At 44.4% G+C, this 27975-nt stretch overlaps 2 protein-coding genes and 1 pseudogene across 2 annotated transcripts; 2 read left to right on the top strand and 1 right to left on the bottom strand.

The window, feature by feature from the left end:
- Positions 1-10: 10 nt before the first annotated feature.
- On the top strand, positions 11-7772 carry faah2b (fatty acid amide hydrolase 2b). Its single transcript, XM_010748252.3, has 11 exons — positions 11-335; positions 1884-1966; positions 2116-2252; positions 2406-2615; positions 3382-3501; positions 3669-3804; positions 4140-4257; positions 4353-4472; positions 5731-5842; positions 6575-6769; positions 6871-7772. Exons 1-11 carry the CDS (start codon positions 147-149, stop codon positions 7044-7046), a joined length of 1596 nt encoding a protein of 531 aa, XP_010746554.1. The 5' UTR covers positions 11-146; the 3' UTR covers positions 7047-7772.
- A 907-nt stretch (positions 7773-8679) lies between these two features.
- LOC104932918 (negative elongation factor A) lies at positions 8680-16380 on the bottom strand. Its single transcript, XM_010748251.3, has 11 exons — positions 16108-16380; positions 12780-12951; positions 11740-11901; positions 11527-11616; positions 11298-11425; positions 11136-11205; positions 10959-11047; positions 10713-10821; positions 10260-10588; positions 10045-10144; positions 8680-9591 (listed from the first exon to the last, which is right to left on the bottom strand). Exons 1-11 carry the CDS (start codon positions 16315-16317, stop codon positions 9407-9409), a joined length of 1644 nt encoding a protein of 547 aa, XP_010746553.2. The 5' UTR covers positions 16318-16380; the 3' UTR covers positions 8680-9406.
- A 1059-nt stretch (positions 16381-17439) lies between these two features.
- Positions 17440-26293, top strand: LOC113745834 (negative elongation factor A-like; annotated as a pseudogene).
- Positions 26294-27975: the final 1682 nt, after the last annotated feature.

Below are 27975 nucleotides of genomic sequence, written 5' to 3'. Positions count from 1 at the left end.
TGAAGGCAGCACACAAAGGTCCTCCCTCAGCATCGCAAACCCTGTGCAAACACCCATCACGTATATGAGGGGTGTATGTCTAACACTGGGAGCTCTAGTCCACTGGAGCATCCTCGGTGTGATCACATCTCAGCCTGACCTTCAACATGGCACTGACCCTCCTGGAGAAGATTAAAGTATGGCTCTTCAAGGCGGTCATGGGAGTATTTTACGGGCTGTTTTTGCTTCTCTCGCCTCGGAGAGACGCTCTGTCCGGCAAGAAGCTCCCTCCCGTCACCAACCCTCTGCTGCTGGTGTCAGCGGCGCAGCTGGCCAAGAAAATCCGGCGTAAGGAGGTGGGTACCCGGGCAAACCAAAGTGACGACTGGGCAAACGAGGTGGTGCGGATTTAAGTCAGCTCTTATTGAACTGGTTCAATTAGGAAGTTATAGTAGTTATAAGTTTTTTTTACATCCTTATTTATTATTTAATTTTATTTTTTAAGAGACCTCATATATAGCTCCACTCTCCAGGGGTCTGTTATTCCCTGCAGCATTATGTCATCTATCAGTGCTCAAGCTGTAAAATTAGACAGCAGCACCTGTGCACACATGTTGCTGCATACTAAGCATGCAGCCTTTTATGAGCAAAAGGGAAAGTCATGTGTGGCTGGCATGGGGGCCTTTTGTTGCATTGAAGTGAAGGGTGTGCACAAAGAGAAAAGGGGAGGGGTCTTTTATATAAGTTCTTATATAAGCCCCTTGAGACATGTCCATACATTATGTTCCTAAACATTATAGTATCCCTCTTAAAATAAACTATTTTGATTTCTATGTTTATATATGTACAAGTTGTTATAAACATTGTTTTTTTTTTCACTTTTCCACTATTTGTTTGGTTTGTTTTGATTAAAGGTCCAGTGTGTTAGATTTATATACAGAATGTGGCAGGAATGTAGTGTAACTGTATTTTCATCGGTGCATAATCACCAGAAAATAATAATTATTTACTTTTTGTTACCTAAGAGAGAGACTCTTTGTGGCCACCATCGTTTCTACTTCATGCTCGGAAGACGTAGGTTAGGCGAGGTGGTTGCAATCAGCAAATTCACTGACTAAATGACACTTACTGCCACACACTGGTCCTTTTAAATATGTATTTTTGTGATGGTGTGCTGTGTATTATGTTTGCACGTCTACTCATTGGTGCTGGGTTTGATTGAGCAATGACGTTGGGTGTGCCTTCATAACTCCTTTAAACAACCCTAAACAGCAATGTGAAGATAAACATTGCTGTCCGGCATGCAGCCGGTCATTAGCACTCTATCTTGCAAGGGGAGGATTTAATCCACTCTGCCTGTACATAAAAACAGGTGTCCAAACCTTCTGACGGTTACCAGCTTGTAACCTCTCATATGAGTGGATATTCAGAAGCTTCCCCACAACACAGCAGCCAAAGAAGCACAGAAGAGTTCACGCTTCGTTCACAACCTTTTGTCTTGGCAATGAATCATTCATTGAATCCAGTTTTACAGAACACGCCTTCGAGCGACTGGAAGAAGACGGAGATCTAAAATGCTTTCCATTCTTAATATGTTATGAATAATGTCAATGCATTCATCGAATGTGGGGATTTTTAGTAATGGCCCAAATAAAGGAATTCTAGTTTGGATGTCTACCTGGAATAATTTTGGTTTTGTGTTTCTATGAATCTCCCACCAGAAAGGAGTAAGTATAAGCGAAGTTCATTAGTGTAAACTTGTATTTACTGTAGGGACTCTTGTATTGCATTGCAGAATATTCTGCAGGTGTTATAAATAATATTTAAGCGAAGGTGAGTTGCCTGACTTGTCTTTCTTGTCTGTGAGGTATTTAATGTTGTTGCTAAATGTTGTGCCTCTACAGGTGTCAAGTGTGGAGGTGGTGCAGGCTTACATTGACAGGATCCAAGAAGTCAACCCTCTTCTGAATGCTGTTATAAAAGACAGGCAAGAAGTTCTTGGCACTTCCGCATTGGGTTCACGTCATAGCCACGGCCCTGTCCGATACTTTTGACAAACATACTTGTTTAAACTATGATGCATGATCAGGAATTAAACAGAACTGGATCAAATCGTTTATTTGTCCCTCTGTCCAGGTTCGATGATGCTCTCCAGGAGGCGGCCCAGGCTGATAAGCTGATTGAGCAGGAGACTGGAGGAGAGGATGTGCTGGAGGACCGACTGCCTTTACTGGGAGTTCCAATCTCCATCAAAGAGTCTCTTTCACTCCAGGGTATATTTCAGACACTTCTGAAAATCTCCTGCCCATCGCCCCCCATCCTGTTACGGATAAATGAATCATGTTTTGATCACGTGATGAAAATCAGTCTTCTGTTTTGAGTTCATTTCATGCAGCAGTTGAGGATTTCACTTTTGTTTTTTTCAGGTATGCCACACGGTGTAGGTGTGGTCTCAAGGCGAAACTTCATCCAGTCCACTGATCCTCCAGTGGTGGCCTATCTGAAGAGAGCAGGGGCCATCCCGATGGGCGTCACCAACACCCCTGAGGTGTGCCTGTGGTATGAGTCCAACAACCGCCTCACCGGCATCACCAACAACCCGTACAACCTGGAGAGGATCGCAGGAGGAAGTTCAGGTTTGAAGCTGTTGGCTTAACTTCAAAGGTCGACTTTTAAGGAGGGACTCGTACGCTGTTGTTGACTTAAGGTTCAAGCAGCCTATACTCAAAACTGCTCATTGTTTGAGTGGGTCTCTTTGTCTGCAAGTAAAGTGCCCTGGTTTTGTCTGATAATCATATTACACTGCAGACACACAAACAGAGACTCCGACGCTGGCCCTTTAAAGGGGTAGGGGAAATCTATATGCAGGGCTATAGTAGTACTGCTCCCCAGAGAAACGTTATATAAAGCCTTTTGTGGCTCCAGGGTGAGCTGCATGAACTTTGAGAAGTTGAAACAAATGGCGTGGGTGTGGCGTTAGAGAAACAAACCATACATTCCCGTCCAAAGTTTGGACAGGAATGTCCATCTGCACTCCACTCGAGGCTAAATCTGTCCTGCGGTTGTTAGATAATAGCACTTAAAGAACTCAATCCATCACTGTTTGACCACTTAAATTTGTTTTCTTTACATACCCGTTGATCATAATCATCGCAGCTGTTTAGTGTTAATTACATTTAAAGTCCTCTCAAGCCTTTTGGAAGAACATTCGACCAACAACCAACGGAAAATATCTTCAGTGCTACAGTAGAAGTTTTCTCTTGAAATATTTGACGGGACCAGCACACTAAAACTGAAGTTAGAAGCTTGGTGGCATACAATTCCGATGAATCAGACAATTTGGAACCGGTTCTGAATTACCATCCTACCTGTCTCTCTATTTGTCTCCTCTTTCTGTTTCAGGTGGGGAGGGCTCTATTCTGGCAGGAGCAGGAGCGGTCATCGGCATAGGCTCCGACATCGCCGGCAGCATCCGTATGCCCGCTTTCTTCAACGGAATATTTGGCCATAAAACCTCAACTGGTGAGAGAAACTTCACATTATAAGGACAGTAAACAAAAAAAACAAACAAATGATCAGTAAATTGTTGTAAATTTGCATGTACATAGAATAATTTGGAAAGATCTGTGTCATCACAAAGTGGAATTGCTAAACCAAACTTCAATCTTACCTGTGACGTGTATCTGCAGGTATCGTGTCCTCTGAGGGAGAGTTCCCTCCTTGCTCTGGCAGACATGAAGAGTACGAAAGCGTTGGTCCAATGTGCCGCTACGCTGAGGACTTGCTGCCGATGCTCAAGATCATGGCAGGACCCAGTGCTCAAAAGTAAGAGTTTTGCTTACTTACAGTAGGTTTCTATAAATAGAAAAGCACGTTCTCATTGCTTGTGCGCAGCTCATATTACAGTACCTCCTTTGTGAGGTTTGTTTATACAAGTGTTTTAAGTCGGACGTATCAAACCTCACTTAACTGGACAAACTGGTAAATCTCTTGTCACCTGTTCACAAGTAGAGATTTAGCCTGTCCTGCTGGGTTTGTTTGTTTGGGGAAAGATTTGTTTACAAAATCAGCACACTGTACACAGCCCACAAAACAGAGGAAATGTTTTAAATTAAAATGTTCCTTAATTACTCTAATTTGCGGCATTTGCTTACACGCAGGTTGTCCTTGGACACAAAGGTTGACTTAAAGAAGCTGCGGTTCTTCACCATCCCACACGACAGTGGCTCTTTTATGGTGTCCCCCGTCAGCAAAGAACTTATGGAGATTCAGAGAAAGGTGCGTTCAATCCACCACTCATATAACTGTCTGGAGTCTGCAAAAAAGTCACCAGCAGAAGCACATCAGATTCAAAATCATGCGTCGTTCTCCAGGTGGTGCAGCGTCTGGAGGCTGACCTCGGAGTCAAAGTCCAAGAAGTGCGCTTCCCTGAGCTCCGCCACAGCGCCAATATCTGGCTATCGTGCATGGATCTTCCTGACGAGGACGGCAAGGTAGGTCCTGCTGACAACCTGATCCAGAGCACTGTGTTCCTGCATGGGCAGAACAGTGACTGGGCATCGAGAGCTCAGTATCAGTTTTCCTGGAATAAGAATAAAGATAAACATTGTCTAATAAAGTTGCAGGCGCGTATTAGTCACAGTACTTATTATAGTCTGCTGCCCAGAAATGTTTCACTAATCTGTTTAGTTGCCAGGGGACAGCATACCACATACCACACACAGTTGTAGTGGTAGGACAAAAACAGTATTTGTAGTACAAACTCAGTACAGTTTACAGTGAAGTACTTGTACTTACTGAGCATTTCTTTTTTATGCTACCAACATTTCCGAGGAAACTGTGTTTTTTCCATTTCCCAAAAATCTGGCACGCTTGGCACAAAATGTGGCGATGTACAAACATTAAACCCCATATTCAATTGAAAATAGCACAAAGACAACTTATCAAATGTTAAAACTGAGAATTTTTTATTGTTTTTGGAAGATGATATGCCCATTTTGAATTTGATGCCAGCAACACGTTTCAAAAAAAGTTAAGACAGCGGTAACACATGACTGGAGAAGTCATGAAATGCTAAAATAAAACTCCTGGTGGAACATCTTACAATGAATGAGCTTGACTGGCAACAGGTGGGTAACATGATTGGGTATAAAAAGAGCATCCCAGAGAGTCTTTGTGACATGACGATAAGGATCATAATAATCATAATATCTCTGTAAACAAGGGATAAGGCTGAAAACCACTTAGATGCATGCATGCATCCTCCAGGCTAAAGAGGAAGCGACCATCATGCATCACAGTTAAAAAAAAACAGCATCATTAGTGTAACGATGGTTTTCTGGAGAGATGAAGTTCAGTGCACACATCTGTAAAACATTAGGGGCTACCTCTCTCCCTGCCCTGGAGAGAAACTAAAAACAAATATTCATCACCGAAGAAAAACATACTAACAATTAGTGCACATGAAGGCACCATTAATACTGTTTGCCTCATTATGTAACGTATAGGACGAAGGAGGCCCTGAACTGTTGAGCAACTGCAATCCTAAAACAAGCAAAGCTGAGAAAACATTCCACTTTCCAGATTAGCATCAGCATTCATTGTAGCGAGCGGTCGGTTTCCTCGGACGCTCTGTTTACATTCTAGTGTGCATTCATTCTCCACAGCCGTGAAGAAACTCCTGTTACAAAGAGGCAAGAAGTAATGATGTGTGTGTAGTCGACGTTCATCGTGTTTCCTTCCGTCTCTTAGCCCCCTCAGCCATTCGCTGAGCTGTTTGGGGAACCAGGGCGACCCATGAGGCCCTTTTGGGAGCTGATGAAATGGATGGTGGGAAAATCAGACCATACCATGGCTGCAATCGGTAAGATGACAGTTTTACACGCCAAACATCAAGCAAGGTCAACAACACAAGATAATATTACTGACTAGTCCAACAGCAAGAAGCCCAGCTCGGCGACTTTCAGCCTTTTATTTCACCAAGCTCTTGCAAACAACTAAAAGTCAGTCCCGACTTCTTGCTTGCTCACTCTCCTTTTTTTCCTTCTTAGCTTCCTCCTACCTCTTCACCTCTGCTATTATGTCCATAGAGGCTGGTTACGTTGCCTGCTCATCCAGCTCTGGTTCTGGCACGACACCGGCTCTGTTCCCCACACCTCAGGCCTAATTCATTAACTAACAGCAGCTATAGCTATAGTTTGTAGCAATTTACTTTACTGTCCATCAGAGAGACTCTCTCAATCAAACCTGTTGTTTTATGGTTGAAAAGTTACACGATGTTCCTCTTAATCGAGCTTCTATGATCCGTTAAACTCTTTAAGGGATACTATCATAGGCGGTTTTTGGTTTACAGATACTAAAATCGTTAATGTTAACAATCTTTCTATTGGTACAGGGTGGTTAAACAACTTAACACATACAGGTTCTACATTAAAATAACCTTAAATAGGTTTAGTAGTGAGTTTATGGTTTGGGATTTCCAAAAACAACCCAGTGCCTGGAAGGAAGGGTCAAATGATGTCTGTGATGTTAGTTAACTGTACAAGTTTCCATGAACTGATCAGTGTGTGTGTGTGTGTGTGTGTGACATCTTTAGGTGTGAGCATATTTCAGGCGCTTAAACCGTTCAAAGCCTCGACCGCAACCTTTGACGTCGAGCAGAAGGAAAGTCTGCAGAGGAAGATGGAGGAGCTGTTGGGGACTGACGGCGTGTTTCTTTACCCTTCGCACCCCAGAGTGGCTCCCAAACACCACCACACACTCTTCACACCGTATGACTGCGCCTACACAGGTCAGCCCTGACTCGAGTGTTGTAGCTAATTTTTCTTCTATTTGTTAAGATTTTAAGAAGCGGAAAGGCTATAAAGTACATCCATTCTTCTCTGTTCCCAGCTGTATTCAGCATCCTCGGGATGCCAATCACCCAGTGTCCTCTGGGTCTGGGTAAGGAAGGTCTGCCTCTCGGAGTACAGGTCGGTGCTTGGAGGCTGCAGGACCATCTGACCCTCGAGGTGGCTCTCTACTTGGAGAAGGCATTCGGAGGCTGGAGGGACCCCGGAGCAAGCTGAAACACCCAATCTTCAAACTGGAACTGAATATTGTCGCCTGCTATTGTACACTAATATCAAAAGCTACACTTAAATTGTTGAATGTTCAAGCGGAAGAGATTGACTTTTGCACTGACACAGAATCAGCTGTTCCAGTAAGTCTTGAATGTATAATTTGTCGTGTTCGGTGATGTCATGTTGTGTCATCAGCACAAGCTATAACAAAAAATATGTATTTAGTGGAAGTGTCATTCACATTATCACACAAAATAAGGCTTCTGCGTACTGTTGCATGTCTGTTACTAAGACTAGGTCTGCTGTTATGGGTCAGCACATGGCGGGTTTAAAGGTTTTAAATGTCCTGCACTCCCACACAGGTGTTTCTGTTGTCCTAAACTAAACGACTTCTGCTCAGGTTCACACTTGGTGGAGTCTAGCTTAGGAGTCCATATACACATTAAAGAATCATAAAGATGTAATATGACCTGCGTGTGCAGGCGCAACTAACCTAGAGAGATGACAATGAAGTGTGGTCGTGGACATGCTCATATATCACGTCGGCCAGAATAATGAAGCACCTGTGTAAATGTGTCGTCGTTTCTAACTCTTTGTTGGACGGTCAGTGACACACAGCCACAAAACAAACAAATAAAAAAGCCTAACCTTCGCTGTGTGGTAATGTGAATGTTGCGTAGTTGCATTAAGTCGATTAAAGTTTCAGTTATTAAAAAAAGTCATGGACACTCCCGATTTAACTGGTTGTTATTGGCTTGTGGCTCAACAAAGTGTAAATAAGATGGACTTTAACGATCCCATAGTGGAAGACGCTCATATACACAAGGTGGATAAGAAACTACTCATAAATTATAAATATATAGAAAAATAAATGAAGTCACGCTGCCGTTAAAGAGTCTGACCGCTGTGGTAGAGCTGCTCAGCCTGTAGCAGACCGCATTAAATTCAAATCTCTAATGCTCGCCTGCAAAGTAGTCTGATTCTGCACCCACGACGAATGAACGACGCCTGGCTCTGCCACCCGTACGCTCGGGGCAATCCAAACTTTTCTCATCTATTGTTCTCCGTTGGTTGAACGTCCTACCAGTTCCTACCAGATCACAGCGTCCTTCTCTGAAGACCTCCAGCTCTTCAGAGGACCTCCTCTCCAACCAATAACTGGACATGATGAATCTACCCCCCCTCTACAACCGTCACTTCATTCTATGAGCACTAACACGTCCTTGTCGCACTGTAGCTTTTGTAGGTCGCTTTGGATAAAAGCGTCAGCTGAACGACTAAATATAAACGTTTAAAAACCTCCGCACAGTGTCACACAGGGGGTTTCGATACCATTTGTGTGGTAAATGTGAAGCTGGAGTCAGCTTAGCTGAGCATAAAGGCCAGAGGAGAGACAAATCCACCTGCCAGCAAAATGTTTAACCTGTACAAAAGAAGAGCGTGGACATGTCAGGCTGCGGTTTAACCTGGGGTTATTATTTTGGCTGAAGTATTAGTTTAAACCCACAGAGGTAAAAGGACAGGGAAGGGGATACAGGGACCGGCTCAGCTGTACAAACCAAAGTGTGAAGCACAAACTGGAAATAAAAAAAGATTTAAAAAAAAGCTAACAGTGAGTAATAAAGTTGAGAAACAACCCTTGGAGTCTGTTGTCACTTTATTTTCTTCCCTTCTTTTGAAAAAAAAAAAAAGGATGAAAAATTATTAAACGTTTAACCAGAAGGCTTCAAACAGAACTTGGCGGCATTGGGAACTATTCGCCGCACACTTTTGGTCACCTCTACGTCATTATTGTTCTCTCTCTCTCTCCCTCTCTCTCTTTTTTAATTTTTTTAAACATTTTTTTGTCGTCACAAATGATGATTCTGTCCCGAAAGGTCAAAGATAAGCTGCGAATGTCACATTCATACAGAAAAATACAGACAGCTCGTCTTTCCTTTCGTCCTAGACACGTTGACATGCTTGTATCTCTGGAGTACAAATGCTGAAAGGTGTCTGCCGTGAGAATAATTCTTCTGCTCAGACTCTCTCACCCCTCCTGACCACAGCATCGTCCAGGAATCGGGGGGGAGGGGGGTGACTTAAAAACAGAAACAATAAAAAGGGTAAGGGGAAACAACCGAAACAAAAAGTACAGAAATATTCTTCAAAGAGTCCTGCATTTTGGCGGTGCAGGAAAGGGAGGACCTTTCTCTCCTTGATGATCTTCTCTCCCACCCAGTGCTTGATTTGGCCCAAATATGTATGCAAATACTTGTATGTATGTGTGTAAACATGTTTGTTTTTTGTTTCTTTCTCTCTCTCTCTCTCTCTTTTTGAAGTGGATAGGAAATTTCGAGCGCGTGATTCGGAGCGAGCGAACAGCCTCAGGAGGTGTTTGTGATGGGTTTGTATTTCTTGAGGCGCGTCCACTGCCCCGTGGAGTAGTTCATTTCGAAGACTGTGTCCACCAGCATGGTGGTGCTGCCGGTGCCGTCGGCTTTGGGCAGGACCTCCGTGTGTTCGCTCAGCTTGATCTGGATGATGTCCCCCTGCTCCGGGCACGGGTTCTCTGCAAGACGGACAAGGAGACAGGAGTTATCGGTCCGACCTCGTTTGTGTGTGTGTGTTTAGAACAGAATGGATGAACGCCTCAAACGTGACATAGCGGGAACTAAGCTTAAATACTGAGATTTCCCAGAAAAAGCTGCTGAGTCGCTCCTCCAAATGTCATTATGCTACACAGATATAGTTGCATCACATTTTCCTTCCCTGCAGGAAGTACTAACTTAGCTACCGGGGCCACTGAAAGCGTTGCATCCGTGCCCGGTGTAATTAGGCCTTCGGAGCTTTTACTAAGAAACAAAGGATCAACTCTGCCATGAACTCCAAAGTGCAGCTGAAGGCAGACAAGTTATGACTGCATGTTGTGAAGGAAATGTGCAAGTCACTCAACAAAAGATGAGATGACAGATTGTTTCATGAATGAACGGATGCTTATGTAACTGTAAAATGACGCTCCTACCTCTGGATCCAGCCATGAAACCCAAGATGAGGGCCTTCTCTGGTCTGGTGACCTTGTTGGCCGTCTTGAACATCTCCTGGGCGGCGTACATCTGGTCTCTCTGAGGAGCACAAGCAGCATGCAGCAGAGATGTTAACGGGCTGAGGAAAACGCTCTCAAACAATCGAAGAGGAGTTCATGTAACGTTCGTGTGTCGCTCTTCGTCTCTGCCTTACCGTGAGGGACAGGTTCTTTTTGGGCTGGGGCTGCGGTGCTGTAGGGGTTGGTGTCGGGGTTGGGGTCTGAGGTGTGCTGGGAGGCTGGGTGGGGGTCTCCGGCTGGCTCGCGGTCGCAGCCGCTGGGGGACCGTTGCTGGCGGGGGTTGAGACGGGCGTGCTGGGGGACGTCGGGGTCGCCGGATTCGCCGTGTTGCTCGCGTTGTACATTGGCGTCCTCTGTTTGTACTGACCCGGTAAGGTGGCGGTGGCGCCAGCGCCCGCTGTTGCTGACTCCTCCGGTTGGCGAGCCGACTGCAGCGTGTCCCGTCCCGAACCGCCAGCGTTGGCTTTAGAGGAGTTTAGAGAAGGAGAGACATTGTGAGATGGGGTTTCTTCTGCCTCCTTGAACTATTAAAAGTATGAAAACATGACACTGCGCCCTTTGAGTTAACAACACAATGTGTGTCTAACCTGGCTGCGCCTCTGAGCTGGGAATGTAAGAGGAGGAGGGAACCATGCTGGGTGTGGCTGGTAGGTAGCTGGTTGACGGCAGAGGATTCTCGTTCAATGCTCCCAGTTTCTGAAAAGGGAAAAAAAAACAAAGGAGAGTTTGTTATGACTAGAAACTAGAGTAAGATGGATGGATTAGGGAGGGGGGGGCAACACGAGACAAAGGAGGAGACGTCAGGAATGTTTGAGTGATGTGACCACGAGCACCTGTGCAGAAACGAGGCCCGCAGCGTAGTCGGGAGTCGTGTTTTCCACCACGGCTTCTTCTTTGGCCGCCTTCTCTCCGGCCTCCGTTTCTACGACAGAAGAAAACATTACATGAGCATCGGCGGCTCGAGGTGCAGCTCTAAAACCTGATGGACGGCTGGAAATAATAATAATCACCCAAAGTCTTTCTTCTCCTCTTAGCTTCTCGTCCGGCTCCGACCATATCCAACTCTGAAATATCTAACAGCTGAAAAGGAGAACAACAAAAAAACAAAAACTGTGACACCACACCACGCTGAGTTTTAAGATTTCTGGTAGCATTTTATTTTAGGACATTACCTTGACCCCCCTCTCCTTGCGCAGGGGCGTCCGTGCAGGGGCGATAGGTGTGCGGTTACTGGGAGGGCTGAACATACTGGGGGCTGTGGGGCTGCGGAACGGGGCCTTGGGAATCCCCTTGAGAGGAGCTGCGATACAAAAACAGTGACAGAGGTGGCTGTTATCAAGATGATGCTACTTTGAAGTGCTCAACGATGAAAATAAACTTATTTATTGGCCTTCAACTCACTAGTAGTGTCAATCTTTTTGACCAGTCCTCTCCCTTTGGCGTGAAAAGGCACTCCGGCTGTCTTTTTCAGTTGTTGGGCTGTTTCTGTGGCTAAAAAATAGAAAAGAGAATAATAATTAGAGGCAGTAAAACTGCAGACAGACGCCCGTTTCTTCGAGCTTTTGACACATTCACACCGAGAGGAAGAAGATGAACAGTTTGTATTAAACTTACATTTCTGTAGCAGCTCTGCTCTGAGGGTTGCACTCTTGGGCTTCCTCTTCAGCTGGAAATGTTTGACGGGGGGCGTGAGGGGTCCCACCAGAGTGGTTAACGCACTCTTGTTCAGGTACTGGCACTCCAGAGGAAGCATGGCAGACGCCTCGCACTCGCTCACTGGGGAGGAGGAGGAGAGGGGAAGAGGTGAACTGGCGATTCACTGCAGGACAGACACTTGTAGATCTGTCTGTTGTTGCAGATTCAGAGTTTCGGAAAAAGGCAACCAAGCTGGCAAAATAATAAATAAAATATATATCTCTTCTGTCCAGGTCTGTCCGATCTTTCCCCTTTAGTCAAATCATGCACATTTAGGCTATTCCATGTGATCTTCTGTCATACTCGCTGAGCCTCCCACTTTGAAAACCTCTGACCTAAAAAGTCTCAAGAGTATTTAAAGTCTTCTCCTCTATAGCCTCGAGCTCCTGTACACTTTAAGTGAGATAGGTTAGGGTTAGAGGTACGTTTCAGCGGCCGGGTGGATGGTAAATAGGCTGAAATCACAGCGTGGGGCCTAACGTCACCCTGACTGTCCACCGATGTTGTGAATCAAATCTAGGGTTGGAAAAATTCACGGACAGTTTCTACCCTTTTACCCCTTTTGCAACTCTAATCAATCAATCTCCACGTCAGTCGATGTTTTTACAGTAAAGGGAAATCTGCCTTACATGGTGACAGATGTTTTGGCGATACATTCCCGAAGAGAAAACATTTGAAGGGAACAGTCACCGTCGGTTCACCAGATGGGTGTGTAACTTCTTTACAGAGCGACGGGGTGAGTCATGGGTCAGTCATGGTGTGTGGTGTTTGAATTCATTCATCACTTCACACATGTAATAGAAATCCTGGCAGAGAGATAAATGAGTGTTCTTTCTGATGGAGAGTAGATATGCTGATGGTGAACCAGATTGTCTGTGGTCTCCTCGCCCGTCAGCTGAAGGTTAATGTGTCGTCTGTTGCGACAGCTAAATGGAGATACAAGGTCACATGTTCTCTACCTTTCTCCCGGAGCTCTCCGAGAATATCCTGCACGTTGGGATTCTGCTCCTCCAAGTCCAGATTGAGAGAGCCAGTCTCCGGGAAGGACTTGAGGATGTCTGCAACCATCAGCACCCAGGGCTCTGAATCCACCGTGGCCAGCTGGATTATCTCCGACAGGGCCTCCTTCATCTGGCGAGAGAGAGGAAACAAAAGGGCGATCACAGTTTGACGAACTTTCATGATTTATATTACTCATTGAAAAATGCTGATCAGAGGCAAACGGATAAAAAAAAGAGGAAACATTTGTTTTGTTTCATCTCCTGTTGCTCAAGCTTTTATTTTGACATCGTTAGTGTTGCTGTGTGGCATGAAAGCAGATATCTGACAGCAATCAAACAAACATTCTCAGATCATTTGAACGCAGCTGGGATGAGACACCCGAGTTTCGAGCACTGACTTGTAAGAAGGGACATGAAGCCACCTGCTGACGGGACGAGAAATACTTTCTTTCCTTTGCAGATTACAAAGAGACTCTGGGCAGTGTTTATAGATATGCAAAGTTCTCTAACGTCTTACTGTAGGCAAATGAATGAAACAGAAACCAGGACTGACTCTGTGGTAAATGTTTCACTTCACTACATTTATTGACTTTGAACAGCAATGCACACGGTCAGCTTATAAAACAAGATCCACTTTTGATGACTGAACAATCATTTATTGAGCAAAAATAGTGCCAGGATTTACTCAATGATGATGGTTTAATAATTTTATATTGGTGTTTACTAGTGGTGGGCCGTTATTGACGTTAACGTGAGACTCTTATCGGGCGATAAGAAAAAATATCGCCATTAATCTAATCTCAAAGTTGGGTTGGGACACTACGCAAACTATGATGACTTTCACCTTTCACATGGACGCAGCTACGAAGCCTCCGGGTTTGCTTCAGGGAAAATTCATTTTTAAGAAGCTTCCCAATGGAAACCTCGACAGGACTAAGGTTGTTTGCACCTTGTGCAATGCGGAGTTAGTTTACTGTAGAAGTTCTTCCAGTCTCAAGTACCACCTGAACGCAATGCCGGGTCAAGCACTGATGTAACGAATGATTGACACAAAGCTACTGACTGTAAACAGTTCATCACGACCTCTTTTGTAGGCTTACAGTTCAGAATTCATGTGTAACTGAATAAACAGTTTGTAAACACGAGTACATCTTATTGAACATGATTTATTTTCATCACCAAGTATCAAAGTAGAACAGCTTTCTCAAGCAGTCAGTGATGCATGTTGGAAACAGGAGATGAACCCGTTCTCAAAGACTTACTTTTAGTCACTACTTAGGTAGCACACATATTCTGAACGAGCCATTTTAATCTAGATTAATTCCATGATTACAGTGAGATTAACCTAGATTAAAAAAATTAATCTATAGGGATGTAACGATGCATCGTGACACGAGTAGAAATCGGTACAAATGCGTGACGATTCGCACCGGTTGACAGAAAAAACGAGTCGCGATTCTTGGCGAATGCGAGAGAAGTAGGATATGTTCTTTTTCTTACGTTATCTTAAAAAAAGTCACTGGTTGGTGATTCATTTGTTCAACGTCAGACGACAAGTCACGTGACTTTACGTCACTACAAAGGTATGGAGGACAGAACGAGGGAAGACGTGGCGATGCACCGAGCAGTTTGAAATCACCTGTGTGGCGGCGTTTTGGATTCCCTATATACACAAATACAACCGGTGAGAAATGCACAGACAAAACCAAAAACAGCGTGTAAATATTGAAAGAGACTGCAACATATAGCGGCAACACGAGCAACATGCAGCAGCATATCAGCCGCCAAAGTAACGTTACACCAGTTTACTGTGAGATTGTTTCTAAAGACAGGAGATATTTGTCATGATGACCATGTAAGTTGCACTTTTTATATGAACACAAACTGTTTGAGAGTTTCTGTAAAGAAAAAGATTTTTTTCCTACAAATAAAAAGGTAATTTTAATTTGGTCAGAATTTGTCTGTAGCTCATTTTGATTTAAAAAAATCGTATCGTGAACAAAAAAAATCGTGACTCGAATCGAGTCGTGAGTCGAGTGTATTGTTACATCCCGAGCCGCCACGGGGCGCTCTAACAGGAAGTGCAAAAACGAGACATGCTAGTTTTGCGAATTATTTTCACACCCTTCACCCCCTCATCATGGAAAGCACACGAAGAAGTTCATATGATGCAGCTTGTAAAGTTGAAGGCCGTCAATCTGGCTATCCGGGAAAGACGTAAGGTGAGACGTGTTACAGGCACTGTTCGGAAACAATCAGTTCAGGTGTATAAATAAACATTTGCAGCACAAAATCTTTTTGTGTATACGGTAAATATCTAATTTCTCAACCTGGATATCGGCGGCTTATATATGTAATTTTTTAATTTTTTAAAAAAGTGGGTGTGGCTTATATTCAGGTGCGCTCTATAGTCCGGAAATTACGGTAAAATTTTATATTGGTGTTTACTAGTGGTGGGCCGTTATCGGTGTTAACGTGGGACTCTTATCGAGCGCTAAAAAAAAAATATCACCATCAATCTATTCTCAAAGTTGGGTTGGGAGCTGGGTCTGTGTCTCCGGTAAATATCTAATTTCTCAACCTGGATATCGGCGGCTTATATATGTAATTTTTTTAATTTGTAAAAAAAAAAAAAGTGGGTGTGGCTTATATTCAGGTGCGCTCTATAGTCTGGAAAATACGGTAAAAAATACGATTAATCGACGCACGCCACTGGTGTTTACCTATTTTTTTTATAGGAAGTGTCCTAACCCCCCCTCTCTAATCTAATCTGTCTGAATATGCAGCACACACCGATGACGGCTGTGTAACGTTTTGAAGTGATATGCGGGGCTGCGGGCTGGCACCGCCCTCCTCTGCTGCGCCCATCCCACCGTCATGTCTGCAGGAGCACCGCCAGCCCAGAGTTACCCGCCGTGAGCTGGTGAACCCGCTCGCAGGAGAAACGCGGCGTTGCTTCGTGTTTGCGTTGCTTTGGTCGGGTCGTGCAGCTCAGGCAGGAGCAGTGGACGTGGAGTGTTGATGTTGTTGTTGGAGGTTTAAAAACATGAGCAGGACGAGCCGCGGGAAAACCGTCCCCGCGTCTCTGACGTTAGCTGAAGATTAACGGACTGATTGAAGATAGCGAGCTGACGCGGGTTAAATAGGATTAACAGCAAAGTTAGAGAATCAGCAGCGAGTTTAAAACACTCATAGGATCGTGACTGGTTTGACTTAAACCAACTAACCGCGGTTTGAACTCATTTTTTAACAGTTTACCAGCCGCGCTAACCGCGAGCTAACGCACCTCGTCCACCGTCCGCCGCGGCAGATGCAGCATCCCGAGCAGCAGCTTCAGCTTCACCGGCGGCGACAGGCTCGAGAAGCACAGCCGTATGTTGTCGATCACGGACACGGTGAGCAGGGACGCGATGCTCGGCGGGGTCCACAGTTCGTCCGTGGAGCCCAGCTTGTTGTGAAGCCACAGGCCGGTGTCGCTGTCCTTCATCGACGCCATCTTGGAAAAAGAAGTGTTTTGAGTTCGGGCATTTTAACAGGCTACCTAAAGAAAACAGTCAGGACCCCGCCCACAGCGGGGAGGGGGGCCTTTATTTACAGTGAACCACCCACATATAAACACATAAACATATATAAATAAACATATATATATAAACATATAAATATAAATAAACATATATATAAACATATGTAAACATATAAATAAACACATATATATAAACATATATAAACATATATAAACATAAACACACATATATAAACATACAAACATATAAACACATAAACATATATAAATAAACATTTGAAAGAATTAAAGGTGCAGTGTGTAAATGTGGGCCTTATTTACAGAAAAGGCAGATATGGATAAATATCCATAACTATGTTTATTAAAAATATAAAACAGTAGACAAACAATTAAAGATAAACATGATTACATTTATTATTAATATTATTTTTTATGTTTATGTGATTATGTTTTATTATGGTGATTTTAGATGTTTTTATGTTTAATTAACATGATTTTATGTGTTGTATATTTTTATGTTTTTATGGTGTTGTTATACTGCTTTATATGTGTTTATATGTGTCATATTTTTTTACATGTTTTATATGTGTTTAATTATACATGATTTTTAGTGATTTTTAGTAATGTTTTAATGTGGTTCATATGTGTGTATATGTTTTATTGTGTCATTATATGTGTGTATTATGTGTATAATATGTTTGTATATATGTTTGTATTGTTTATATACTTTTATTATGTTTTAATAGTATATATATATATGTATATATATGTTATGTGTGTCTTATAGGTGTGTTTATGTATGTTTAGATTTGTGTTGTGTTTGTGTTCTTAGATTTATCTGTTTATAGTGTTTATATAGGTTGTTTATTTGTGTTTTTATGTTTTTGGTAGTGTTGATTTATGTTTCATATTAATCGGTTTACATTTCATGTTGTTCTTATGTTTCTCTCTCTTTTCTCTGTTTTTATGTTTTCGTGGTTTTAAGGTTACTATTTTGTTTTCTCTTGTCTTATATGTTTTATATCATTGTTTATCTTCTGTTTTATCTCTGTTTATTGTGTTATATGTTTATCTATATGTTTATTATCTTATGTTATGTTTTATCTGTTGGGTGGTTCCCTGTCATAACGGCCCCCCTCCCCGCTGTGGGCGGGGTCCTGACTGTGTTTCTTTGGTGCCTGTTATGCCCGCCACAAACACTTCTTTTTTCCAAGATGGCGTCGTGAGGACAGCGACACCGGCCTGTGGCTCCCCACAGCGGGCTCCCACGGACGAGCTGGACCCCCGCGAGCATCGCGTCTCTGCTCACCGTGTCCGTGATCGCAACATACGGCTGTGCTCTCGAGCCTGTCGCCGCCGGGTGAAGCGGAAGCGGGCTGCCGGGATGCTGCATCTGCCGCGGCGGACGGTGGACGAGGTGCGTTAGCTCGCGTGTAGCGCGGCTGGTAAACTGTTAAAAATGAGTTTAAACCGCGGTTAGTTGGTTTAAATCAAACCAGTCACGTCCTATGGTGTTTTAAACCGCTGCTGATTCCTAACTTGCTGTTCATCCAATTTAACCCGCGTCAGCTCGCTACTTTCAATCAGCGTCCGTAACTCCAGTAACGTAGAGACGCAGGGACGGTTTCCCGCGGCTCTCCTGTCATGTTTTTAAACCTCCTGCAACAACATCAACACTTCACCGTCCACACTGCTCCTGCCTGAGCTGCACGACCCGACCAAGCAACAACAAACACGAAGCAACGCCGCGTTTCCCCCTGCGAGCGGGTTCACCAGTCCACGGCGGGTAACTCTGGGCTGGCGGTGCTCCTGCAGACATGAGGTGGGAGGGCGCAGCAGAGGAGGGCGGTGCCAGCCCGCAGCCCCGCATATCACTTCAAAACGTTACCAGCCCATCGGTGTGTGCTGCATATTCAGACAGATTAGATTAGAGGAGGGGGGGTTAGGACACTTCCAAGGCCCCCCAAAAATAGGTAACACCAGTGGGTGCGTCGATTAATCGTATTTTTAACCGTATTTTCCAGACTATAGAGCGCACCTGAAATAAGCCACAACCCACTTTTTTTTTTTTTACAAATTAAAAAAATTACATATATAAGCCGCCGATACCAGGTTGAGAAATTAGATATTTACCGAGACCACAGACCCAGCTCCCAACCCAACTTTGAGAATAGATTGATGGTGATTTTTTTTTTAGCGCTCGATAAGAGTCTCACGTTAACACCAATAACGGCCCACCACTAGTAAACACCAATATAAAAATTTTACCGTATTTCCGGACTATAGAGCGCACCTGAATTAAGCAACACCCACTTTTTTAAATTAAAAAATTACATATAAAGCCGCCGATATCAGGTGGAGAAATTAGATATTTACCAGATACACAAAAAGATTTTGTGCCGCAAATGTTTTATTATACACCTGAACATGTGTTTCCGAACAGTGCCTGAACCGTCTCACCTTAAGCGTCTTTTCCCGGATAGCCAGATGACGGCCTCCAACTTTACAACTGCATCATATGAACTTCTCGTATGCTTCGTATCAGGGTGTGAAAATAATTCGCAAAACTACGTGTTCTTCTTTGCACTGTCTCTTTTTGCACTCCTGTTAGAGCGCCCCGTGGCGCTCTGGATGTAACAATAACTCGACTGCTCACGACTCGATTCGAGTCACGATTTTTTTTGTTTTCACGATAGATTTTTTTTTTTAAATCAATGAGCTACAGACAATTTGACCAAAATAAATTATCTTTTTATTTGTAGGAAAAAATCTTTTCTTTAAGAAAACTCTCAAACAGTTTGTGTTCATATAAAAAGTGCAACTTACATGGTCATCATGACAAATATCTCCTTCTTTAAGAACAATCTCACAGTAAACTGGGTGTAAGTGCAGTTTTCGCTACGGGGTGGCGTAACGTTACTTGTTGCTGCATGGTGTGCTCGTGTTGCGCTATATGTGGCATTCTCTTTCAATATTTACAGCTGTTGTGGTTTTGTCTGTCATTTCTCACCGTTGTATTTGTGTATATAGGGAATCCAAAACCACACAGGTGATTTCAAACTGCTCGGTGCATCGCCACGTCTTCCCTCGTCTGTATCCTTCCTACCTTTGTAGTGACGTAAAGTCACGTGACTTGCTCTGTGACTTAACAAATGAAATCACAACAGTGACTCTTTTTAAGATAATGTAAGAAAAAGAACAAGACCTCCTTCTCTCGCATTCGCAAAAATTGCGACATCGTTTTTTCTGTACCGATTTTAATCGTGTCACGATGCATCGTTACATCCCTATAGATTAATTTTTTAATCTAGATTAATCTCACTGTAATCATGGATAATCTAGATTAAAATGGCTCGTTCAGAATGTTGAGTGCTACCTAAGTAGTGACTAAAAGAAGTCTTTGAGAACGGGTTCATCTCCTGTTTCCAACATGCATCACTGACTGCTTGGGAAAGCTGTTTACTTTGATACTTGGTGATGAAATAAATCGTGTCAATAAGATGTACTCGTGTTTACAAACTGTTTTATTCAGTTAACTGATTCTGAACTGTAAGCCTACAAAAGAGGTCGTGATAACTGGTTTACAGTCAGTAGCTTTGTGTCAATCATTCGTTACATCAGTGCTTGACCCGGCATTGCGTTCAGTGGTACTTGAGAACTGGAAGAACTCTCTACAGTGAACTAACTCCGCATTGCACAAGTGCAAACAACCTTAGTCCTGTCGAGGTTTCCATTGGGAAGCTTCTTAAAAATAATGTTCCCTGAAGCAAACCCGGAGGCTTCGTAGCTGCGTCCATGTGAAAGGTGAAAGTCATCATAGTTTGCGTAGTGTCCCAACCCAATTTGGAGATTAGATAATGGCGATATTTTTTTCTTATCGCCCGATAAGAGTCTCACGTTAACGAGATGAAACGGCCCACCACTAGTAAACACCAATATAAAAATTTAAACCATCATCATTGGGTAAATCCGGGCATATTTTTGCTCAATAAAGTGATCATTGTTTTTATAAGCTGCACGTGCATTGCTTTTAAAGTCAATAAATGTAGTGAAGTGAAACATTTACCACAGATCAGTCCTGTTTCTGTTTCATTCATTTGCCTACAGTAAGACTTTAGAGAACTTTGCATATCTATAAACACTGCCCAGAGTCCTCTTGTAATCTGCAAAGAAAGAAAGTATTTCTCGCCCGTCAGCAGGTGGCCTTCATGTCCCTTCTTACAAGTCAGTCTGAAACTCGGGTGTCCTCCCAGCTGCATTAATGATCTGAGAATGTTTGGATTGTGCAGATATCTGCTTTCATGCCACACAGCAACACTAACGATGTCAAAATAAAAGCTTGAGCAACAGGAGATAAACAAAACAAATGTTCCCTCTTTTTTTATTCGTTTGCCTCTGATCAGCATTTTTCAATGAGTTAATATAATCATGAAAGTTCGTCAAACTGTGTCGCCCTTTTGTTTCCTCTCTCTCACCAGATGAAGGGGCCCTGTCGGAGATAATCCAGCTGGCCACGGTGGATTCAGAGCCCTGGGTGCTGATGGTTGCAGACATCCTCAAGTCCTTCCCGGAGACTGGCTTCTCAATCTGGACTTGGAGGAGCAGAATCCACGTGTCAGGATATTCTCGGAGAGCTCCGGGAGAAAGGTAGAGAAAGTGACCTTGTATCTCCATTTAGCTGTGCGCAACAGACGACACATTAACTTCAGCTGACGGGCGAGGAGACCACAGACAATCTGGTTCACCACACCATATCTACTCTCCATCAGAAAGAACATTTATCTCTCTGCCAGATTTCTATTACATGTGTGAAAGTGATAAATGAATTCAAACACCACACACATGACGACCCATGACTCACCCGTCGCTCTGTAAAGAAGTTACACACCCACTGGTGAACCGACGGTGACTGTTCCCTTCAGAATGTTTTCTCTTCGGGAATGTATCGCCAAAACATCTGTCACATGTAAGGCAGATTTCCCTTTACTGTAAAAACAGCAGACTGAACGGGGAGATTGATTGATTAGAGTTGCAAAGGGTAAAGAAACTGTCTGTGAATTTTTCCAACCCTAGATTGATTCACACATCGGTGGACGTCGAGGTGACGTTAGGCCCACTGTGTGATTCAGCTTCTTTACACCACCCCCGGCCGCTGAAACTACCTCTAACCCTAACCTATCTCACTTAAAGTGTACAGGAGCCGAGGCTAAGAGGAGAAGACTTAAATACTCTTGAGACTTTTAGGTCAGAGGTTTTCAAAGTGGGAGGCTCAGCGAGTATGACAGAAGATCACATGGAATAGTCTAAATGTGCATGATTGACTAAAGGGGAAAGATCGGACAGACCTAGACGAAGAGATATATATTTTATTAATTTTGCCAGCTTGGTTGCATTTTTCCAAAACTCTGAATCTGCAACAACAGACAGATCTACAAGTTCTGTCCGGCAGTGAATCCCACACACTCTTCCCCTCTCCTCTCCCCAGTGAGCGAGTGCGAGGCGTCTGCAATGCTTCCTCTGGAGTGCCAGTACCTGAACAAGAGTGCGTTAACCACTCTGGTAGGACCCCTCACGCCCCGTCAAACATTTCCAGCTGAAGAGGAAGCCCAAGAGTGCAACCCTCAGAGCAGAGCTGCTACAGAAATGTAAGTTTAATACAAACTTCGTGTGTGTTTGAATGTGTCAAAAAAAGAAAGGCGTTGTCTGCATTTACTGCTCTAATTATTATTCTCTTTTCTTTTACAGCCACAGAAAACACCCAACAATGAAAAAGACAGCCGGAGTGCTTTCACGCCAAAGGGAGAGGACTGGTCAAAAAGATTGACACTACTAGTGAGTTGAAGGCCAATAAAACGTTTATTTCATCGTGAGCACTTAAAAGTGTTCAAGATTCAAAGTAGCATCATCTTGATAACAGCCACCCGCTGCACTGTTTTTTTGTATCGCAGCTCCTCTCAAGGGATTCCCAAGGCCCCGTTCGCAGCCCCACAGCCCCCAGTATGTTCAGCCCTCCCAGTAACCGCCACACCATTGCCCCTGCACGGACGCCCCTGCCGCAAGGAGAGGGGGGTCAAGGTAATGCCAAAATAAAAGCTACCAGAAATCTTAAAACTCAGTGGTGTGGTGTCCACAGTTTTCTTTTTTGTTGTGTCTTTCAGCTGTTAGATATTTCAGAGTTGGATATGGTCGGAGCCGGACGAGAAGCAGAGGAGAAGAAAGACTGGGTGATTATTATTATTTCCAGCCGCCCATCGGTTTCAGAGCTGCACCCCGAGCCGCCGATGCGTATGTAATGTTCTTCTGTCGTAGAAACGGAGGCCGGAAGAAGGCGGCCAAAGAAGAAGCCGTGGTGGAAACACGACTCCCGACTACGCGGCGGGCCTCGTTTCTGGCAGGTGCTCGTGGGTCACATCACTCAAACATCCGGACGTCTCCTCCTTTGTCCGTGTTGCCCCCCCCCCCCTATCCATCCACTTACTCTGTTTCTAGTCATAACAAACTCTCCTTTGTTTTTTTTTCCCTTTTCAAGAAACTGGGAGCATTGAACGAGAATCCTCTGCGCGTCAACCAGCTACCTACCAGCCACACCCAGCATGGTTCCCCTCCTCTTACATTCCCAGCTCAGAGGCGCAGCCAGGTTAAGACACACATTGTGTTTTAACTCAAAGGGCGCAGTGTCATGTTTTCATACTTTTAATAGTTCAAGGAGGCAGAAGAAACCCCACTCACAAGGCCTCTCTTCTCTAAAACTCCCTAAAGGAAGCAAACGCTGGCGGTTCGGGACGGAACACGCTGCAGTCGGCTCGCCAACCGGAGGAGTCAGCAACAGCGGGCGCTGGCGCCACACCGCCACCTTACCAGGGTCAGTACAAACAGAGGACGCCAATGTACAACGCGAGCAACACGGCGAATCCGGCGACCCCGACGTCCCCCAAGCACGCCCGTCTCAACCCCGCCAGCAACGGTCCCCCCAGCGGCTGCGACCGCGAGCCGCCGGAGACCCCCACCCAAGCCTCCCAGCACACCTCAGACCCAACCCCGACACCAACCCCTACAGCACCGCAGCCCCAGCCCAAAAGAACTGTCCCTCACTGTAAGGCAGAGACGAGCGACACAGAACGTTACATGAACTCTCTTCGATTTTTGAGACGTTTTCCTCAGCCAGTTAACGCTCTGCTGCATGCTGCTTGTGCTCCTCAGAGAGACCAGATGTACGCCGCCCAGGAGATGTTCAAAGCCAACAAGGCACCAGACCAGAGAAGGCCCTCATCTGGGTTTCATGGCCTGGATCCAGAAGGTAGAGCGTCATTTTACAGTTACATAAGATCCGTTCATTCATGAAACAATCTGTCATCTCATCTTTTGTTGATTGACTTGCACATTTCCTCACACGTGCAGTCATAACTGTCTGCCTTCAGCTGCACTTTGGAGTCCATGGCCAGAGTTGATCCTTTGTTTCTTAGTAAAGCTCGAAGGCCTATTACACCGGGCACGGATGCAACGCTTTCAGTGGCCCCAGTAGCTAAGTTAGTACGTTTCCTGCAGGGAAGGAAAATGTATGCAACTAATCTGTGTGCATAGAATGACATTTGAGGAGCGACTCAGCAGCTTTTTCTGGGAAATCTCAGTATTAAGCTTAGTCCCGCTATGTCACGTTTGAGGCGTTCATCCATTCTGTTCTAAACACACACACACAAACGAGGTTCGGACCGATAACTCCTGTCTCCTTGTCCTCTTGCAGAGAACCCGTGCCCGGAGCAGGGGGACATCATCCAGATCAAGCTGAGCGAACACACGGAGGTCCGCCCAAAGCCCGGCACCGGCAGCACCACCATGCTGGTGGACACAGTCTCGAAATGAACTACTCCACGGGGCAGTGGCGCCTCAAGAAATACAAACCCATCACAAACACTCCTGAGGCTCTTCGCTCGCTCCGAATCACGCGCTCGAAATTGCCTATCCACTTCCAAAAAGAGAGAGAGAGAGGAGAGAAAAAAAAACAAACATGTTTACACACATACATACAAGTATTTTGCATACATTTGGGCCAAATCAAGAACTGGGTGGGAGAGAAGATCATCAGGAGAAGAAAGTCCTCCCTTCCTGCACCGCCAAAATGCAGGACTCTTGAAGAATATTTCTGTACTTTTGTTTCGGTTGTTTCCCCTTACCCTTTTTATTGTTTCTTTGTTTTAAGTCACCCCCCTCCCCCGATTCCTGGACGATGCTGTGGTCAGGAGGGGTGAGAGAGAGTCTGAGCAGAAGAATTATTCTCACGGCAGGACACCTTTCAGCATTTGTACTCCAGAGATACAAGCCATGTCAACGTGTCTAGGACGAAAGGAAAGACGAGCTGTCTGTATTTTTCTGTATGAATGTGACATTCGCAGCTATCTTTGACTTTTCGGGACAGATCATCATTTGTGAACGAAAAAAAAAGTTTAAAAAAATAAAAAAAGAGAGAGAGAGAGAACAATAATGACGTAGAGGTGACCCAAAAGTGTGGCGGCGAATAGTTCCCAATGCCGCCAAGTTCTGTTTGAAGCTTGCGGTAAACGTTTAATAATTTTTCATCCTTTTTTTTTCAAAAGAAGGGAGAAATAAAAGTGACAAAAGACTCCAAGGGTTGTGTTTCTCAACTTTATTACTCCTGTTAGCTTTTTTAAAATCTTTTTTATTTCCCGTTTGTGCTTCACACTTTGGTTTGTACAGCTGAGGGCACTGTCCCTTTTACCTCTGTGGGGTTTAAACTAATACTTCAGCCAAAATAATAACCCCAGGTAAAAACCGCAGCCCTGACTGTCCACGCTCTTTTGTCAGGTAAACATTTTGCTGGCAGGTGGATTGTCTCTCCTCTGGCCTTTAGGCTCAGCTAAGCTGACTCCAGCTTCACATTTTGATCACACAAATGGTATTCGAAACCCCCTGTGTGACACTGTGGCGGAGGTTTTTAAACATTTATATTTAGTCGTTCAGCTGACGCTTTTATCCAAAGCGGACCTACAAAAGCTACAGTGCGACAAGGACGTGTGTGCTCATAGAATAAGAAGTGCAGTGTAGAGGGGGGTCGATTCATCATGTCCAGTTGTTGGTTGGAGAGGAGGTCCTCTGGAAGAGCTGGAGGTCTTCAGAGAAGGACGCTGTGATCTGGTAGGAACTGGTGGACGTTCAGCCACGAGAACAATAGATGAGAAAAGTTGGATTGCCCCAGCGTACGGGTGGCAGAGCCAGGCGTCGTCATTTGGAGGTCAAGTAGGTGGGTGCAGAATAAGACTACTTGCAGGCGAGCATTAGAGATTTGAATTAATGTGGGCCTGTACGGTCGAGCAGCTCACACGTCAGACTCTTAACGGCGCGTGACTTCATTTATTTTTCATTATTTATAAATTTATGAGTAGTTTTATCCACCTGGTGTGTATGAAGCGTCTTCCACTAGGGATTGTAAAGTCACTTATTTACACTTTGTTGAGCCACAAGCCAATAACAACCAGTTAAATCGGAAGTGTCCATGACTTTTTTTAATAACTGAAACTTTAATCGACTTAATGCAACTACGCAACATTTCACATTACCACACAGCAAAGATTAGGCTTTTTATTTGTTTTTTTTGTGGCTGTGTGTCACTGACCGTCCAGCAAAGAGTTAGAAACGACGACACATTTACACAGGTGCTTCATTATTCTGGCCGACGTGATATATGAGCATGTCCACGACACAACTTCATTGTCATCTCTCTAGGTTAGTGCGCCTGCACACGCGGGTCATATTACATCTTTATGATTCTTTAGTGTATATGGACTTCCTAAGCTAGACGCCACCAAGTGTGAACCTGAGCAGAAGTCTTTGAGTTTAGGACAACAGAAACACCTGTGTGGGAGTGCAGGACATTAAAACCTTTAAACCCTGTCATGTGCTGACCACATAACAGCACGACCTGAGTCCTATGTAGACCAGACATGCAACGTACGCAGAAGCCGAATTTGGTGTGATAATGTGAATGACACTTCCACTAAATACATATTTTTTTTGTAAGCTTGTGCTGATGACACACATGACATCACCGAACACGACAAATTAGACAGTCAAGCTTACTGGACCAGCTGATTCGGGTGTCCCAGTGCAAAAGTCAATCTCTTCTTCCCGTTGAACAGTCAACATTTAAGTGTAGCTTGTGATATTAGTGTACAATAGCAGGGCGACAATATTCAGTTTCCGTTTAGAAGATTGGGTGTTTCCAGCTTGCCTCCGGGGTCCCTCCCAGCCGCCGATGCCTTCTCCAAGTAAGAGAGCCACCTCGAGGGTCAGAATGGTCCTGCAGCCTCAAGCAACCCGACCTGTACTCCGAGAGCAGACCTTCCGTACCCAGACCAGAAGGACACTGGTGATTGGCACCCCGAGGATGCGGAAATACAGCTGGGAACAGAGAAGAATGGATGTACTGTACAGCCTTCCGCGTCTAAATCTTAACAATAGAAGAAAAATTAGCAACAACACTCGAGCAGGGCTGACTTGTAGGCCGCAGTCCATACGGTGTGAAAGTGTGTGGGTGGTGTTTTGGGAGCCCTCTGGGGTGGAAGGGTAAAGAAACACGCCGTCAGTCCCCAACAGCTCCTCCATCTTCCTCTGCAGACTTTCCTTCGGCTCGACGTCAAAGGTTGCGGTCGAGGCTTTTGAACGGTGTTTAAGCGCCTGAAATATGCTCACACCTAAAGAGGTCACACCACACACACCACACTGATCAGTTCATGGAAACTCGACAGTTAACTACATCACAGACATCATTGAACCTTCCTTCCAGGCACTGGGTTGGTTTTTGGAAATCCAAACCATAACTCACTACTAACCTATTTTAAGGTTATTGTAATGTAGAAACCTGTATGTTGTTAAGTGTGTGTAACCACCCTGTACCAATAGAAAGAGTGTTAACATTAACGAGTTTAGAGTATCTGTAAACCAAAAAAGCTATGAATAAAGTATCCCTTAAAGAGTTTAAACAGGATCATAGAAGCTCGATTAAGAGGAACAGCGTGTAATTTTCATTCAACCATAAAACAACCGGTTGATTGAGAGAGTCTCTCTGATGGACAGTGAAGTAAATGTGCTACAACTATAGCTGCTGTTAGTTAATGAATTAGGCCTAGGTTGGGGAACCAAGCCGGTGTCCCGTGCCAGAACCAGACTGGAATAGCAGGCAACGTAACCGCCTCTATGGACATCATAGCATCGGTGAAGAGGTAGGAGGAAGCTAAAGAAGGAAAAAAGGAGAGTGAGCAAGCAAGAAGGTCGGACTGACTTTTTAGGTGTTTGCCAAGAGCTTGGTGAAATAAAAGGCTGAAAGACGCCGAGCTGGGCTTCTTGCTGTTGACTATCAGTATAATTATCTTGTGTTGTTGACCTTGCTTGATTTTTGGCGTGTAAAATGTCATCTTACCGATTGCAAAGCCATGGTATGGTCTGATTTTCCCACCATCCATTTCAATCAGCTCCCAAAAGGGCCTCATGGGTCGCCGGTTCCCAAACAGCTCAGCGAATGGCTGAGGGGGCTAGAGACGGAGGAAACACGATGAACGTCGACTCACACACCATTACTTTCTTGGCCTCTTTGTAACGGAGTTTTTTCTTCACACGGCT

Source organism: Larimichthys crocea, chromosome I, assembly GCF_000972845.2.
Source record: "Larimichthys crocea isolate SSNF chromosome I, L_crocea_2.0, whole genome shotgun sequence".
NCBI lineage: Eukaryota > Metazoa > Chordata > Actinopteri > Sciaenidae > Larimichthys > Larimichthys crocea.
Note: the sequence above shows the minus strand (reverse complement) of the source record. Positions and strands in the feature narration are given on the sequence as shown.